This window comes from Lissotriton vulgaris, chromosome 10, assembly GCF_964263255.1.
Source record: "Lissotriton vulgaris chromosome 10, aLisVul1.2, whole genome shotgun sequence".
In the NCBI taxonomy this organism is placed as follows: domain Eukaryota; kingdom Metazoa; phylum Chordata; class Amphibia; order Caudata; family Salamandridae; genus Lissotriton; species Lissotriton vulgaris.
Genome location: NC_141698.1, coordinates 418240042 through 418259520, shown reverse-complemented (window position 1 = coordinate 418259520; position 19479 = coordinate 418240042). Strand labels below are relative to the sequence as shown.

Genomic DNA, 19479 nt, shown 5'->3' with positions numbered 1-19479 from the left:
TACACTCGAAATACCACACAGTGCCACATAATTACATGCCACATAATTACACAGCACTCAATGCAACATACACTCCAAATACCACTCAGTGCCACATAATTACACGCCACATAATTACACTGCACTCAATGGAACATAAATTCCAAATACCTCTCAGTGCCACATAAATACACGCAACAGAATTACACTGCACTCAATGCAACATACACTCCAAATCCCACTCAGTGCCACATAATTACACGCCACAGAATTACACAGCACTGAATGCAACATACACTCCAAATACCACTCACTGCCACATAATTACACGCCACATAATTACACTGCACTCAATGGAACATACACTCCAAATACCTCTCAGTGCCACATAAATACATGCCACATAATTACACTGCACTCAATGCAGCACCCACTCCAAATACCAACAGTGCCACATAATTACACTCCAGATAATTACACTGCACTCAATGCAACATACACTCAAAATACCACACAGTGCCACATAATTACACGCCACATAATTACACTGCACTCATTGCAACATACACTCCAAATCCCACTCAGTGCCACATAATTACACGCCACATAATTACACAGCACTCAATGCAACATACACTCCAAATCCCACTCAGTGCCACATAATTACACGCCACATAATTACACTGCACTCAATGCAACATACACTCGAAATACCACACAGTGCCACATAATTTCATGCCACATAATTACACAGCACTCAAAGCAACATACACTCCAAATACCACTCAGTGCCACATAATTACATGCCACATAATTACATGCCACATAATTACACAGCACTGAATGCAACATACACTCCAAATACCACTCAGTGCCACATAATTACACGCCACATAATTACACTGCACTCAATGGAACATACACTCCAAATACCTCTCAGTGCCACATAAATACATGCCACATAATTACACTGCACTCAAAGCAGCACACACTCCAAATACCAACAGTGCCACATAATTACACACCACATAATTACACTGCACTCAATGCAACATACACTCGAAATACCACACAGTGCCACATAATTACACGCCACATAATTACACTGCACTCATTGCAACATACACTCCAAATCCCACTCAGTGCCACATAATTACACGCCACATAATTACACTGCACTCATTGCAACATACACTCCAAATCCCACTCAGTGCCACATAATTACACGCCACATAATTACACTGCACTCATTGCAACATACACTCCAAATCCCACTCAGTGCCACATAATTACACGCCACATAATTACACTGCACTCAATGCAACATACACTCCAAATCCCACTCAGTGCCACATAATTACACGCCACATAATTACACTGCACTCAATGCAACATACACTCGAAATACCACACAGTGCCACATAATTACATGCCACATAATAACACTGCACTCAATGCAACATACACTCCAAATCCCACTCACTGCCACATAATTACACGCCACATAATTACACAGCACTCAATGCAACATACACTCCAAATACCACTCAGTGCCACATAATTACACGCCACATAATTACACTGCACTCAATAGAACATACATTCCAAATACCTCTCAGTGACACATAAATACACGCCACAGAATTACACTGCACTCAATGCAACATACACTCCAAATACCAACAGTACCACATAATTACACGCCACATAATTACACTGCACTCAATGCAACATACACTCAAAATACCACACAGTGCCACATAATTACATGCCACATAATTACACAGCACTCAATGCAACATACACTCCAAATACCTCTCAGTGCCACATAAATACATGCCACATAATTACACTGCACTCAATGCAGCACACACTCCAAATACCAACAGTGCCACATAATTACACACCACATAATTACACTGCACTCAATGCAACATACACTCGAAATACCACACAGTGCCACATAATTACACGCCACATAATTACACTGCACTCATTGCAACATACACTCCAAATCCCACTCAGTGCCACATAATTACACGCCACATAATTACACAGCACTCAATGCAACATACACTCCAAATCCCACTCAGTGCCACATAATTACACGCCACATAATTACACTGCACTCAATAGAACATACATTCCAAATACCTCTCAGTGCCACATAATTACACGCCACATAATTACACTGCACTCAATGCAACATACACTCGAAATACCACACAGTGCCACATAATTACATGCCACATAATAACACTGCACTCAATGCAACATACACTCCAAATCCCACTCAGTGCCACATAATTACACTCCACATAAGTACACAGCACTCAATGCAACATACACTCCAAATACCTCTCAGTGCCACATAATTACACGCCACATAATTACACAGCACTGAATGCAACATACCCTCCAAATACCACTCAGTGCCACATAATTACACGCCACATAATTACACTGCACTCAATCGAACATACACTCCAAATACCTCTCAGTGCCACGTAAATACATGCCACATAATTACACAGCACTCAATGCAACATACACTCCAAATCCCACTCAGTGCCACATAATTACACTCCACATAAGTACACAGCACTCAATGCAACATACACTCCAAATACCACTCAGTGCCACACAATTATATGCAACATAGTTACACTGCACTCAAAGCAACATACATTCCAAATACCACTCAGTGCCACATAATTACACACCACATAATTACACTCTACTGAATGCAACACACACTCCATACAATACCACTCTATCTATCGCCCTGACTCTATCGGCCTCACTCTATCGGCCTCACTCTGTCTATCTATCGCCCTCCCTCTATCTATCTATCACACTCACTCTATCTATCGGTTCGCCACAGCATCACTCAGCACCACCACAACAACACTCAGCGCCACCACAGCATCAATCTGTGCAACCATTCAACAACGACTGATTCAAATATGTTCTCCCAATGTTTCAAACTTTATTACAAATGTCACAAAAAGATGTTAATATTTCACTTCTGTTCTTGCATTTTCATCATAATAAAAAACAGTGAACATAATCTTCACAAAAGTTATTTACAAAAGTTTAAGCTATTGCCATTATAATTTACAATAACCTTTTTTTACGTATTAATTATTAAAAAAATTACAAGCCATTGTTATTTGTAATATCAATACATCTAAGTCATGTAAATACAACACATATTGCGTTACAAATGCTATAGCTGTCTCATTTGCGAAATTTAAAACTATTGGCATTGTAAATGACAAAGATATTAATTTTGCTATTTTCAAAACCAATACATAAATACAAAATTGGTCATTTACAATACCAATAGCTCAAACTTTCCTAATGCGAGACCTATTGCATTGCAAATGCTTGTTTTCTGAGCCCCTGCCTGATGATTCACCCAGAGTCTTTATATTATCGTGAAGATTCATCGAACTGTGCCAAAGTTATCGGCAAAACCAAAAATGCTTCATTTATGGAAAAAAGTTAGCCCTAACTATAAATGGCTAAAAGCTTCAATCATACTATTATGTCTGGCTAGACTTGGTTTTTGCTTCTCAAAATCTGGCCACCCTGAATAGAAGGCATAGCGAAGTACAATGACCTGTACTTGTATAACAACAGTTCCTAATTGTATGAAGACCTATTTAAAGCCACTGAATGATATATGGCTCCTACCTAAACCCCCTGTGATCCTGACTGCTGCTTCACATTCGTGCTCCTGTCTCTTAATCCTCATGCATCTACCTTTTACCTCCGCACTGGCCTCAACTTTCCAATGATGGTCATAGGGTCCTCAGCTCTGGGTGGCACTAGAACATTCCACTTAGCAGAGAGATGCATATGCACATGCTTTCACTTAAAACAAAAGCTAAACCTTGGTAGGCACACTTGGAATAAGCAAACACTTTATTGTTAACTTAGAACCTCATTTATGCCAAGATCAATGGGAGCCATTCTGGATCCAATGCACGCACTTCACAACTGCCAGTTACCCTCTCCAAACATGTGCATTGTAAAGCTCATAATGGTTTCACATAAGTATCGTTGGCTACCACTGCCTGAGTGGGTCCTCTACTGAGCCTTTCCTGGACAGTTAACAACCATCACACAGATGCTTAGGGGGTGGCTGTCAAGTAGGTTGGGGCTCTTTGATGTCTCCTTGGCTTTAGGTAGTTGGTTTCCCAGACAATCTCTCTTCTCCCCTTGGCTGAAGTCTTGGTCTGGGCAGTGCTTCTCATGGTATGTCTCTTCTGTGTGCACACGGAACACTGAACCGAACAGTTGTTCCCATGCAAAACAAAACCTGACCAGCTCAACTTTCGTTTTTCTTTATCTTTGAAGTTTTTTCTTCCAGGGCTAGCCCATGCCACCTCACAGTTCGAGATCTACGTAATCATGAGAGCTCCAACTCATTTTGCAACTACACTTCTGGGTTTGTGACTGGCTCTTCTTACCATGTGGCACATAACCGAGCTGCTTCATCCCAGAATTTGAACATTTTTTTATGGTTATAATAATACACCTTTCTCTGAAACTGAAAATCAATTCCAGGCAATGTTGCTTTCTTACCCCAGAAGAAAATCTTAAAGCTTTCAGATGCTGTCTTGAGAATTATGAAGTCTGGATCAGGCCTAAGCAGGCAATGGAACATCTTTTCAACCGTTGTCATTGTGTGCAAAGCCTGTCCTATTGCACAGCAAACAATGCATATTGAGGGGTCCTTAGCAGTGTGGTACCCATGAATTCTATTAAGAAGCAGTTCACTTCATGATGAATTGGTCAAATAATTACTTTCTTATTCCATGCCTAATGTTTGGCTACTACAAAAGCAAAGAACCCTCTTCCGAGCAAGAAACCTGTGCAAAAATACAGTATTGGAATAGGAATCTTGACATACACCTTTGAAAGATTGTGTAGGACACTCTGTACTCCAGATCCCAAGAATAGTCTAGAAGTCGAGAACATGCATAGACTGGCCCTGGGCATCTCTGCCCTCAGCTAAGCCACGTAGATGTATTGTACAGACATCATTTATTTCTCCCAAGCCTTCATAAATTGCTAAGTAAAGTGGATAAAGTTTGGATGGGAGTGGTTCCTGTGTCACAATCCAGCCTCCTTTAACCGTGATTCTGGCTCCAGATGTCTTAGAATTTGACGCTCTCGGTTTCTATTTCCTGTGCATAGGAATACTAAAGGTAGTTATGAGACTGGCTACATTTGGGGTCTTTATCCTAGGGCCCCGAAGTCTGCATCCACATCTTAGGGCCACATATACTATTAAGTGGCTCTCCTTCATCTTCACTTTGACTAATGGACAAAGGTCGTATCAGAGTGGTTCAGTTTCTTCTGGTGGTCAATGGAACTGCTTCCTCTTCAAATGCCAGTTCGTGGTTGGATCGGGCTTTTAAAAACGAGCATTAATATTGTTAGCTTTTAACATGAGAAAGCATTCATTGTTATTTGTATGTATCGGAAAACAGTTAGATCGGTTCTTGTTCTGTCAGTTTACAAATCCATTTCTTTTTCCATAGAGAAGGTTGTTTTTGGGTTCATATTGGCCTTTATTTGGTCTGGAGTGTTCCTTTGCCATCACTACCAGGGTTGTTCTCTGTGATCACGGCTAAATGAAAGAAAATGTTTGCATATGACAATGATCAGAGTAAAGTATTTTGGCCACCTTTGCTTGCCCATGGTACCGGCTGTTTCAGAACAGGTAATGTCTGCAGAGAGTATTGTGCACCAGATGCTCCAATTAGCTGATCATCCAACTTCTCGCCGTGTATACCATGCCTCTCATGTTAATGAATGAAGGATACTTTTGGGGCTTGTCGTCATCAGAGCATGGTCTGAAATTTGACAGTGACAGATGTTTGTGTACTCGGCAAGTTATAGTCTCTGGATTCTTAGTCTGACGTTTTTCACTTTGGGTAAGCTCACAATAGAAGATCTTTCAAATTAACGTTATTTTTCAGCACCTGTTTATGAAATGCACTGCTTGCTAGTTTGTGATTCTAAACTTGATCATTAGGTGACAAAGGGAGCGTTCTTTTAATTACACGACTAGCTTCCTATCAAGTGATTGACATAAATGTTTATTTGCTCTCATTGGGACTTGTATTCTAAAGGTATAATACCTATGGCTGTTATTGGGAATAATCAGTGGGAGGTGCAATGTTTGCTTATTCTCATAAAGTAATCCGAGTAAGGTGAAATATTGTCCTACTGGTAAGTGATGAATATGAGATGCATTTTTTTTTTTTTGTTGTTGATCTTGATCTGTGCAAAAAGTGTAATTCTCACTGTTTTACCTCTGCAGCTACAATCTGAAGGACATCCCATCAGGAATGGGTAACGAATCCCGACTCGAGCGAAGCAAAGGAGAGAGCCGTTCGGAGAGCATTCTCATGGACTCAGCCACCACACTGAATAATAATGATGGTAAAAATGTACCTGTGTGTGCAGCATTCACTGTTTGTGGCTGGAATTATACATTTGGCTGCTGAAAAGAAATGGGTGCTTCGACTTTCTTTTAAGCTGACCAAACTTAGCTCTTACTATCTCTTAAATTCCTTACACCAACAGAGAATGAAGAGACGGAAGGCAGTGACGTCCCTGCTGATTATATCCTGGGAGATGTAGAAGGGGACGAGGATGAATTGTACTTGATGGACCACGAGAATCCACACAGTAAGCTAGGTCTTTTATGTAGCTACCCAGATGTCTTTTTAAAATAGACTTGATGAATACCCGTCTTACGATCGTCTGACTCATGGGCCATTTAGTATGAGTTCATAGTAAATGTTCCTCTCTCAGCTCAAAGTGGTTATAAACCTATTTAATCCATTGGACCTCATTTCAGGTAAATGCACATGAAATAGACTCCTGCAGGGTTAATATTTAAAACTGCAGTTGGGTAAACGTGCACATAACCCGTGCTATCAGGAGAACTTGCCTTGTATAGCTCCCATTAGAAGCAAAGTGTTCTTTTAAGCACATTCCTTAAAGTCTATTCTCCTCACAAGTTAATCTTATTCCTATTTTTTGTACTGTACTCTAATGTGACGAACGTGTTGCCTTGCCCGCAATTCAGAGCAACTTTTCTTATACATAACCGGGGTAGAACTTAATGAATTAATATACAGTGTTCTATTTGACGGAATTATAACTTTGAACAGTCTGGTTCTTGGGATCATGCCATGATTCTAGGGGAGAATAATTGGCAGTGATCATATTTTTGTGTGGGAGGGTCCTTTGTGGTGGGCATGGTGGGAAATATGTTGTGCATCTCATGCAGTAAAGTTGTCCTGACATTGTTACTTTGTTGTTTCATTTAGCACTCTCTGTTCCTAACTGCTCAACTGTAGGCTTGATGGCTTAATTTTCCCACTACAATATCTTGTTCCTAGGCTAGTTAAAAATTTCTTTTTGGAGGAGTTTCCAGAAGAGTAGAAAATTGGCTTAGATCTCATGGCTCACATGAGTGTTCATAGCTTCTGTCTAAGTACTGCGGGTTTAGCTCCCACGGTTGAGTTGTCTTCAATTTCTGCAAATGGACTGATTTGCAAGATCAACGTTTGTTGATCATTTGTTGTTCAGTTCCTGCTTCTGCAGGTAATACATGTCATGTAGACTGTGCATAGAACTTTACATTCAACACTTGATTCCTGAGAAATCAAGTGCACTGCTTTCTGCCCACTGGCAGAGGCAAATATCTAGCATTCTTTCTGGGGCAGGGCCATTGTAGCATGCTATGTAGGCATGGCATGCCTGGTGCCCAAGCGCAACGGGGACAAGAGGAATCCGTTTAGGATATGGTATTGGTCATCATTAGTGGACTTTGACTACACTGTGTACCCAGAAATAAAAGTTCACAGTTGACAGCTGTACCCCACGGGCCCTTCACTCTTGGACCTAGAGGGCTAACTAGTGTGCTGAGGAGGTTTTGGCGTCAGAGTCACTGAGCAATGGGTATGAAATAGTATAGCTTTTCTTTCTTCTGTTTGTTTATGATCATTTGGATCTTGAATGTTGTATTTACTTTGGATGTTGTAAAATAGATGGCAGTCTTGTCCTTGAGTTATGCTGAAACTACTCAAATTATGTTTTATCATGCTTTCCCAGCCTGAGGATGAAGCTCTTAGGCCCTTAGATTGTTCTTATTGACCAATGGTAGAGGTCACACATTTAGAGTGTGGTAAAGTTGCTTCAATTTGGAAAATGTAGTGTTGCTATCCAAAATTAGTTGAGCTGCATTAACAAGGACATTTTACAATAAGTTCAAAGCTGGCAATGCCTGACATTTTCATGCCGTGGAATCTGTTTCAAGCGATGACTACCTTCTGTAGGCTGAGATAAAGTTAAATACCACTGTATATTGTGTAAACAACTTACCAGTGTACTCAAAAATTATTCAACAGTGCATACTGACTTAGTTGGGAGTCTACACTGCTAATATGAATTAATACGAGAATGACTTAGGAACGTGTATTGTGATCTTGAGAACATGCTTGATAGTAATTAACCTTAGAATACCTTCACCCATATGCAGGATCCCAAAACACATCTAACTAGATAGAATTTTCCTTTTATGACCATGGTCTTGAAAAGAAAACACACCTATAAAAGGCAACATTTTCAGTCTTTTTATGACTTTCTGTGTGTTGTCAATATCTGTTGTAGACAATAAGGTATTTATAGTAGGCTTTAAGCCACTCTTTTGCTTACTATTGATTGGCTTTTCTGTCAATCTCAAATCTGCTTTTCTGATGGCTTTCCTTCCACTTCTTCTGTTTGCGCCTCTGCTAGAGCATATCTTTACCAACCTTTTTATTGGACTACGTGTATCCTTCCACTGTTTATATTCACGTAACTACATTTTTCTTTTCTTTCAGCACTCTACAGGATTGCATGCATCTTATTGCTCTAGTCCTCAGGGGCTGCTTCTCTCCCACAAATACCTGTCCCGCATGCACTCTGTTTTGTTCCCTCACCTGACCAGCTTGTTTATTGCTTCCCCTACACCTCTCTAGCTTCCTTTTTAGGTCTCGTCTATTATATCCCGCAGGGATAAATAGGCGAGATTATAGTAAGCGGAAAAGAAAAGTCTACCTTGCCTGCGGATCGCGTACAGTTCATGTGAGCAATGCGTGTGCACAGAGCCAGCCACATCAAACACCACCATTTGTCTGTGCCTCGGCATCAGACTTCAAAGGCTGCCGCCCCCCGCCCCCCGCCCCCCACGTGCACATCGCACACCACCATTTGTCTGAGCCTTGGCATCACACTTCAAAGGAATACGGTCCCCACTCCCCCCGCCACAGCAATGCCAGGAGCTTGTTTTTTTTTGCATCCATTGCGCGGGGAAGCCGTGTTTTGTTTGGCGTTCTCTACACCTTTCGCTTTTTTTTTCTGGATGAAAGTGAAAGCCTACCATGCTTGTTTACAGTAGCCTCGCTCCTCAAATGCTGTTGCTGTGTTGCCATCTCTCTAGGGACACTCAGCTTGAAAACACTCGACTTGCTAGCTGCAATGCTACATCCGCTATGCTTTGCCTCTAGACACGTTGATCCCTCGCAGACTGTACTGACTCTGCCCCTCCTGATTCTGAAACTGACCAACGCAGTCACCATGCAGTCTCTTCTCTCTGTCTTATGATGTCTGCCCTGCCACCATTTACTTCGGACCCTCACCCCCACACCTCCTCACCCTCACACACCCTAACACCCTCTCACCCTCACCCACCTTCACACCCTCACCCCCTCACCCTCACAACCTCAACCCCTCACCCTCACAACACTCTCACCCTCACACCCCCACACACCCTAACCCTCACACCCCCTCACCCTAACCCTCACACCCCCTCACCCACCTCCTCACCCCCCTCACTCTCACACCCCCTCACCCTCACACCTCCTCATCCTAACCCTCACACCTCCACACCCCCTCACCCCCCTCACCCTCACACCCCCTCACCCTCACACCCCCTCACCCTCACATCCCCTCACCCTCACACCCTGTTAGACGGGACCTGGAGGGTCGGCCGAGGACAAGGGGAGAGGTCTCCGGGGAGAGCCGTCTCCAGCGATCGTACAGACAAGTAACTTCCCCCCCACAGAGGTACACCACACAAGGATAAGGTTTAACGTTCTTTATAAGCAAGACTTTAAGTACGGTGAAATGGTACAAGGAGGTCTGGACTCCGGGGTCCCCTCTATTCTAGTCTCTTGGTTGGGAAAAGGGGTAGCGGGACAGTCTCGTTACCAATCTGGTAGATGAAATAGCTCACAATCCTCGAGCTCGGCGTTCTAGATGGTCGGGCCGCGGCGGAGCCAGCAGGTCCCGGGGTGGTTGAAGGTAGCGACGGTCCGCGGCGGAGCCAGCAGGTCCCGATGAAGGTGGTGGTTACAACGGTCCGCGGCCACGCCAGCAGGTCCCGACGACGATGAAGGTTTCAGAAGGTTGCGGCAGCGCCAGCAGGCAGGTCGATAGTTCGCAAGGCAGGGCTACGGCAGCGCCAGTAGTCCGTCAAGGATGAGTTCTTCACTGCGTCTCTCGACTCCAGGATACAACTGCCTTCCTGCTCTGGAGCTGCCCCAGTTATAGGTCTGGCGCCCTTTGATGTCCGGGCCCTCGCACTTGGAGGTCGGGAGGTCCAGGATGAGGGAGTCCAGACACCCAGCAGGGGGGTGGAGCCAGCGCCCGGGGGAGCTGGGGCGATCGGCACCTGGCGGGGGGAGAGCCATCGACACCTCTTTCTCCCATTGACCTGCCAAGTAGTCCGCTCACCTCCTGGGTGGATGGTGGTGCCGGGATGTCGGGGCCTGGCCAGGCCCAGGGTTGGGGTCGATCGGAGGCCACGCGGCCTCGCGGTGCTGTGTCCAAGATGGCGCCCAGGCCGGGCGAGAGGGCCGGTAGGGAATCGGCCCATGATGGGGAGATGTCCAGGGCAGGGGTCCCATATGAGACGGGAAACGGGTGGTTGTTGTGTGTAACACCTGAAGAGCCAGGCTCGGGCCTGGTCGTGCGGGGAGGGAGCAAGCCTCTCACGTGGCCTGTCCAACATGCGTCCCCCCCAGCTGAAGGCGGGGAGAGTCACCCATCCTCTTGGGGACTCTCTTCGTCGAGGCGGAAAAAGCGTGACAGGCCATCTGCGTTGGCGTGGTCTTGCCCGGGTCGATGTTCCACAGTGAAGTCCATCCCCTGCAGGGAGATGGACCAACGCAAGAGTTTCGGGTTTTCCCCCCGCATCTGCATTAGCCACTGCAGGGGCCGATGATCGGTCTGTACCCGGAAGTGGGTACCGAAGAGATAAGGCCGGAGCTTTTTGAGGGCCCACACCACGGCAAAGGCCTCCCTCTCGATGGTGCTCCAGCGTTGTTCTCGGGCCAGGAGCCGTCTGCTGATGAAAGCCACTGGCTGGTCAAGTCCTTCGGGGTTCAGCTGGGAAAGGACTGCCCCAATGCCATGGTCGGAGGCGTCCGTTTGGACGATAAATTCCTGACTGTAGTCGGGGGCCTGGAGCACAGGGGCGGAGTACATGGCGGCCTTCAGCTTCTCGAAGGCCGCTTGACAGTCGGGGGTCCAGTTGACTTTCATTGGTTGGTTTTTGGATGTGAGTTCCGTGAGGGGCCCCACAATGCTACCATAGTCCCTCACGAACCGCCGGTAGTAGCCTGTGAGTCCCAAGAAGGCGCGGACCTCAGTCTGGGTGATGGGGGGCTGCCAAGCCTGGATGGCAGCGATCTTGAGTTGCAGAGGGGCCACCAGACCGCTTCCCACCTGGTGCCCGAGATAGGTCACGGACCCCTGGCCAATCTGGCATTTGCTGGCCTTGATCGTGAGGCCAGCTCGTTGGAGGGCCTGTAGCACCTCTCGGAGGTGGTGGAGGTGGTCGGACCAGTGGCGGCTGTACACAGCGATATCGTCCAGGTAGGCGGCGCTGAATTCTTCGAGTCCCGCCAGGACCTGGTTTACTAGCCGCTGAAAGGTTGCTGGGGCATTCTTCATGCCGAATGGCATGACCTTGAAGTGGTAGTGGCCATCAGGGGTGGAGAAGGCAGATCGTTCTTGGGCCCGGGGTGTGAGACCGATCTGCCAGTAGCCCGCTGTCAGGTCGAAGATGCTGAGGTAGCGGGCAGCTCCCATGCGGTCGATTAGTTCATCTGCTCGGGGAATGGGGTGTGCGTCTGTTCTGGTGACCGCATTCAAGCCCCGGTAGTCGACGCAGAACCGGAGCTCAGGCGTGGTGCCGGGGGCGGCCGCTTTGGGGACCAGTACCACCGGGCTGGCCCAGGGGCTGTCTGAGGGCTCGATGACCCCGAGCGTGAGCATCTTGGCCACCTCCTCTTGGATGCAGGCCCGTACCCGATCTGGTACGCGGTAGGCCCGATGGCGGACAGGGGGACTCTCTCCGGTGTCCACGTCGTGTAAGCACCAGGGGGTGACCCCTGGGGTGAGGGAGAACAGGGTAGCGAACTGCAGCAGGAGGTCTCGGCAGCCTTGGCGCTGTTCCGGGGTGAGGGCCTCCGAGAGTCGGACCCCGTCCACGGAGCCGTCCTTCTCCTGAGTCCGTAGGAGGTCAGGAAGTGGTTCGGAGTCCTCCTCGGCTCCGCTGTCTGTTGCCATCAGGAGGCTGAGCTCCGAGCGCACAAAGTGGGGTTTCAGTCTATTGGCGTGGAGGACCCGGAGAGGGTTCCGTGAAGATTCCATATCGATGAGATAGGTGACAGGGCTCTTGCGCTCGACTACTTTGAAGGGCCCCGTCCATTTGTCTTGCAGGGCGCATGGTTCGGTGGGAGACATTACCCACACTTGTTGGCCGGGTTCAAATTCGATGGAGGAGGCATTTTGATCGTACCACCGTTTCATGTCTTCCTGACTGGCCTCCAAGTTTGCTTTTGCCATCTCCCTGAACCGTCTGGTCTGGTTGCGGAGGGTTAGGAGGTACTTGAAAACATCTGGAGGGTTCTTTAGAGGGGGCATTTCCCAGCTTTCTTTGACGAGGCTGAGCGGCCCACGCACCGGGTGTCCATACAAGAGTTCGAACGGGCTGAAGCCGAGGGACTTCTGGGGGACTTCTCGGTAGGCAAAGAGGAGGCACGGCAGTAGCACATCCCACTGGCGACGGAGGGGCTCTTCCAACCCCCCAATCATTCCTTTGAGCGTGCGGTTGAACCGCGCAACCAGTCCGTTTCCCTGGGGGTGATAGGGGGTCGTGAATCTGTAGGTGACCCCACACTGTTGCCAGAGGGACTTCATGTATTTTGAAATAAAGTTTGTGCCCCGGTCGCTGACGACTTCTCGGGGGAAGCCCACCCGGGAGAAGATCCCCATCAAGGCCCGGCCGACTACCGGGGCTGTCACAGTTCGCAGGGGAACAGCCTCGGGGTAGCGAGTGGCGTGGTCCACCAGTACCAGGATGAACCGATGTCCTTGGGCTGTACGGGGGTCCAGGGGCCCCACAATGTCTATCCCCACCCTCTCGAACGGGGTGGTGACCACCGGGAAAGGTTGCAGAGGTGCTTTAAGCTTGCGGCCGCTCTTCCTGCTGGCCTGGCACGTGGGGCAAGACCGGCAGTGCTGGAGTACGTCGTTCCTCATCTTGGGCCAGAAAAAGTGAGTCACCAGGCGACTGTAGGTTTTGTCCTGACCCAGGTGGCCAGCCAGGGGGACATCGTGGGCCAGGTTTAGCAAAAAGTCTCTAAAGCGTAGGGGCACCACTAGCACTCGACTGGCCCCTAACTCTGCGATTCTCTGTTCGCTGTACAACAGGTCATTGTCCCAATAGACCCAATGGGTTCCGGCGGTATCCCCTGCACTCTGGGCGAGGGCTTGTTGGCGGAGTCCCTCGAGGGAGGGACAGGTCTTCTGCTCGTGGCGGAACTGTTCTTGGGTGGGCCCCCCCTCCTGACGCCACTGAGCCAGGCCGGGAAGGTCCTGAGGCTGAACGAGCCCCTCGGGAGTTTGCTCTGGGGGGACGGCACGGTCGGTGTCTTCTACTGGAGCGACCGGGGGAGGAGGTGCCGGCCATTCAGGTTCTTCGGGTCGGGGGGTGGCACGGGCAACCATGGACCGGGTAGTTACGCACGCCCAGTCCGGGATGCCCAACATCCCCAGGTGCTCTCTCCTCTCTACGGCGGCCCACGGGGAACTCTCAAGATCATTTCCCAGGAGACAGTCTACGGGGGCATCATCTCGGACCGTCACCTTCAACATGCCGGAGACTCCTCCCCACTCGAAGGGGACGCAGGCCATCCGACATAGACTCTCCGAATTGTCGGCTGAACGGACAGGGCAGAGAACGTTCGGCAGGATCTGTTCTGGGGTCACCAGGTGACAGCGGACGGCCGTTACACTGGCCCCGGTGTCACGTAGGGCTTCGGCCCGGCGTCCATTAATGTTCACCCACTGACTGTACTTCCGGGTGTTGGCGGGTAGGGGGACCCGCGGGACCATGTCTCTTCCCCCTAGGCACGCTAGAACCATGGCGGCGGGTTCCCATTCTTGGTGTTCTTGCTCACATTCCTCGTGTTCTTCGGAGATTTGTTCTTCCCCCAGGGCGGCGGCAGCCATCTGGCGGGGTCTCGGAGTCTGGCTCTGTGGACAATTCGGGTCGTTTGCGTAGGGGCCGACTCGCTGGCATCGGTGACAGGTGACATTGGCTCTGTATCCCGGCCGCGCCGGGGTGTTGCCCCGGTTGGCCGGGGGTGGGGTGCTGGTAGCGGGAGCGGCCGGGGCGTTGTCTCTTCCTCGGCCCTGGCCCCCTCCTCCTCCTCGGGGACGGTGCTGACCGTGGTTGTTCCGGTTCTGTTCATGTGACCCATTTCGGCCCACTCGGGTAATTTCCCACCGGTCAGCCTCGGCGGCGAGCTGCCGCGGATCAGTCAATTTACTGTCGAGGAGGTGCTGCCTGAGCTCGACGAAGCAGTTGTTTGATAGATGCTCCCATACCATGAGATTGAAGAGTTGCTCGTAGGTTGTTACGTTGCTTCCCTTGATCCAACCCTCGAAGGCTCGGCTGAAATAGTTCACGTATTCCACCCAAGTTGTACCCGGAATCCGGGTGCAGTCTCGGAACCTCTGGCGGTACATTTCGGGTGTGAGCCCATAGCGGGTGAGGAGGGTAGCTTTCATGTGGTCATAGGAGGTCATCAGATGGTCGGGAAGCTGTAGCAGGGCATCGCGGCCCTCATTGACGAACCTCCCCCATAGACCGGCTCCCCAGTCGCTGCGATCGATCCGGTGGGAGGTCATAGCGATCTCATAGGCCTTGAACCACTGCTGTATGTCGTCATCCCGGAAATATTCTCGAACGACATCCTTGGGGATGTGTACCTTCTTTTCTGTTGCCCCCGGGGTGCGCGGTTGCTCGGGCACCCCTAATTCTTTGTTCTGCTTGCGTAAGTCTATCTCAGCTAGTTTGCGCTCGTGTTCATACGCCAGTCTCTTCTCTTCAAGCTCTCTTTGTCTCTGTTTCTCTTCCCGTTCTTCTCGGAGCCGCAGGTGTTCCAGGTTCAGTTTTTGTTCGGCTAATTTGAGTTCGCCATCCATTTTGAGCCGGGCCATTTCTAGGTCATGTAGTCGGTTTCTTTCTCGTTCTTGGATCTCATCTTGCGAGAGACCCGTTCTTTGCTCCTCGGGAGCCGTGGTGTTTTTCTCTGCTGCTGCGACATTTTGGTCCGGGGGTCTGACGGCCCCGGTTTCTGCCCATGACTCGATGGCGTGCTTGAAATCGTCTTTAGTACTCAGACCGGTGGTAGCGATACCTAATTCCATGCAGAATTGTTTCAACTCACAATGGCTATATTCTTCCAATTTCTCCATCTGGAATTTCTCGGTGGATCCGCTTTCTTTGGTTGACATTGTGGTTTTGTTGTGGGGTGAGCTACTCACTGTACGATTACGTGTCGATTCGGATCGCGCCGCTGGCCACCAATGTTAGACGGGACCTGGAGGGTCGGCCGAGGACAAGGGGAGAGGTCTCCGGGGAGAGCCGTCTCCAGCAATCGTACAGACAAGTAACTTCCCCCCCACAGAGGTTCACCACACAAGGATAAGGTTTAACGTTCTTTATAAGCAAGACTTTAAGTACGGTGAAATGGTACAAGGAGGTCTGGACTCCGGGGTCCCCTCTATTCTAGTCTCTTGGTTGGGAAAAGGGGTAGCGGGACAGTCTCGTTACCAATCTGGTAGATGAAATAGCTCACAATCCTCGAGCTCGGCGTTCTAGATGGTCGGGCCGCGGCGGAGCCAGCAGGTCCCGATGAAGGTGGTGGTTACAACGGTCCGCGGCCACGCCAGCAGGCCCCGACGACGATGAAGGTTTCAGAAGGTTGCGGCAGCGCCAGCAGGCAGGTCGATAGTTCGCAAGGCAGGGCTACGGCAGCGCCAGTAGTCCGTCAAGGATGAGTTCTTCACTGCGTCTCTCGACTCCAGGATACAACTGCCTTCCTGCTCTGGAGCTGCCCCAGTTATAGGTCTGGCGCCCTTTGATGTCCGGACCCTCGCACTTGGAGGTCGGGAGGTCCAGGATGAGGGAGTCCAGACACCCAGCAGGGGGGTGGAGCCAGCGCCCGGGGGAGCTGGGGCGATCGGCACCTGGCGGGGGGAGAGCCATCGACACCTCTTTCTCCCATTGACCTGCCAAGTAGTCCGCTCACCTCCTGGGTGGATGGTGGTGCCGGGATGTCGGGGCCTGGCCAGGCCCAGGGTTGGGGTCGATCGGAGGCCACGCGGCCTCGCGGTGCTGTGTCCAAGATGGCGCCCAGGCCGGGCGAGAGGGCCGGTAGGGAATCGGCCCATGATGGGGAGATGTACAGGGCAGGGGTCCCATATGAGACGGGAAACGGGTGGTTGTTGTGTGTAACACCTGAAGAGCCAGGCTCGGGCCTGGTCGTGCGGGGAGGGAGCAAGCCTCTCACGTGGCCTGTCCAACACACCCCCTCACTCACCCACCCTCTGACCCTCACACACCCTCTCACCCTCACACCCCCTCTCACCCTCACATCCCCTCACCCCCTCACCCTCCCTCACCCCCTCACTCACCTTCTCACCCACCCTCTCACCCTCGCACACCCATCACCCTCACACACCCTCTCACCCTCACACACCCTCTCACCCTCACACACCCTCTCACCCTCACACACCTTTCACCCTCACACCCCCTGACCCTCACACCCCCTCACCCTCACACCCCCACACACCCTTTCACCCTCACACACCCCCTCACACCCCGTCCCCCTCACACCCCCTTACCCTCACACCCCTTCACCCTCACACCCCTTCACCCTCACACCCCTTCACCCTCACACCCCTTCACCCTCACACCCCTTCACCCTCACACCCCTTCACCCTCACACCCCCTCACCCTCACACACACCCTCACCCTCACACCCCTCACCCTCACACCCCTCACCCTCCCTCACACTCACACCCCCTCACACACACTCACCCACCCTCACACCCCCTCACACACACTCACCCACCCTCACACCCCCTCACCTTCACACCCCCTCACCTTCACACCCCCTCACCCTCACACCCCCACACCCTGACACCCCCACACCCTCACACACCCTCACTCACCCTCTCACCCCCTCACTCACCCTCTCACCCCCTCTCACCCTCTCACCCTCACACACCTTCTCACCCTCACACCCCCTGTCCCTCACACCCCCCCTCACACCCCCCTCACACCCCCCACACACCCTCACACCCCCACACGCCCTCTCACCCCCCTCACCCTCACACAACCCTCACCCACCCTCACCCCACTCACACCCCCTCACTCACACACCCTCGCACCCCCTCACACCCTCGCACACCCTCACCCCCCATCACCCACCCTCACACACACACACCCTCACCAGCATAGCATAACAAAACATAGCATAACAAAACAAAGCATAGGATAGCAAAACAAAACATAGCATAACAAAACAAAACATAGCATAGCAAAACACAACAAAGAATAGCATAGCATAACAAAACACAACAAAGGATAGCATAGCATAACAAAACACAACAAAACATAGCATAACAAAACCTAGCATAACAAAACAAAGCATATTATAACATAACAAAGCATAGCAAAACAAAACATAGCATGGTAGAACAAAGCATAGCATAGCATAACAAAACACAGCAGAACATAACAAAACATAGCATAACAAAACATAGCAAAACACAACAAAGTATAGCGTAACAAAACACAACAAAACATAGCAGAACATAACAAAACATAGCATAACAAAACATAGCATACATAACAAAACATAGCATTCCAAAGCACAGCATAACAAAACACAACACAACAAAGCATAGCACAGCATAACAAAACACAACACAACATAGCATAACAAAACAAAGCTCAGCATAACATAGCATACCAAAACATAGCATAGCAAAACATAGCATAGCAAAACAAAGCATAGCATAATAAAACACAACATAGCATAGCATAACAAAGCAAAGCATAGCAATACACAACAAAACATAGCATAGCATAACAAAACATAGCATAGCATAACAAAACAAAGCATAGGATAGCACAACTAAACATAGCATAGCATAACAAAACAAAGCATAGGATAGCAAAACAAAACATAGCATAGCATAACAAAACATAGCATAACATAACAAAACAGCATAACAAAACACAACAACACATAGCATAACAAAACATAGCATAGCTTAACAAAACACAACAAAACATAGCATAGCAAAACAAAACATATAATAGCATAGCAAAACATAGCATACCAAACACAACAAAACATAGCATAACAAAACATAGCAAAGCAAAACAAAGCATAGCATAACAAAGCATAGCACAGCAAAACATAGCATAGCATAACAAAACACAGCATAGCATAACATAACAAAACATAGGATAGCAAAACAAAACCTAGCATATAGCATAACATAACAAAACAAAACATAGGATAGCAAAACAAAACCTAGCATACAGCATCACTCTGGGGCACCGCAACATCACTATGTGCTACCACAGCATCACTGAACGCCACAGCATCACTCGTTCCCCATCACAACATCACTCAGCGCCACCACAGCATCAATCTGTGCAACCATTCAAAAACACCTGGTTCAAATATGTTCTCTCAATGTTTCAAGCTTTATTACAAATGTAACAAAAAGATGTTAATATTTCACTTCTGTTCTTAAATTTTCGTCACAATAAAATACACTGAACCTAATCTTCACAAAAGTTATTTACAAAACTTTAAGCTATTGCCATTATAAATTACAATAACTTAAGTATTAATTATTGAAAAAAAATATAAAAGCCATTGTTATTTGTAATATCAATACATGTAAGTCACGTAAATACAACACATATTGCATTACAAATGCTGTAGGTGTCACATTTGCAAAAGTTATAATTATTGGCATTGTAAATGACAAAGCTATTAATTTCGCTATTTTCAAAAACAAAACATAAATAAAAAAATTGTCATT

General features: G+C 48.6%; 1 protein-coding gene across 4 annotated transcripts in view; it reads left to right on the top strand.

Annotated features, from left to right (window-relative positions):
* The window catches only part of WDR24 (WD repeat domain 24), a 178035-nt gene that overhangs the window by 92410 nt on the left and 66146 nt on the right, over positions 1-19479 (top strand). For all 4 annotated transcript variants that reach the window (XM_086941261.1, XM_086941259.1, XM_086941260.1 and 1 more), the window contains exons 6-7: positions 6320-6441; positions 6586-6690. In XM_086941261.1, coding sequence (XP_086797387.1) covers positions 6320-6441; positions 6586-6690 — 227 coding nt within the window. The remainder of the gene's footprint in view (positions 1-6319; positions 6442-6585; positions 6691-19479) is intronic.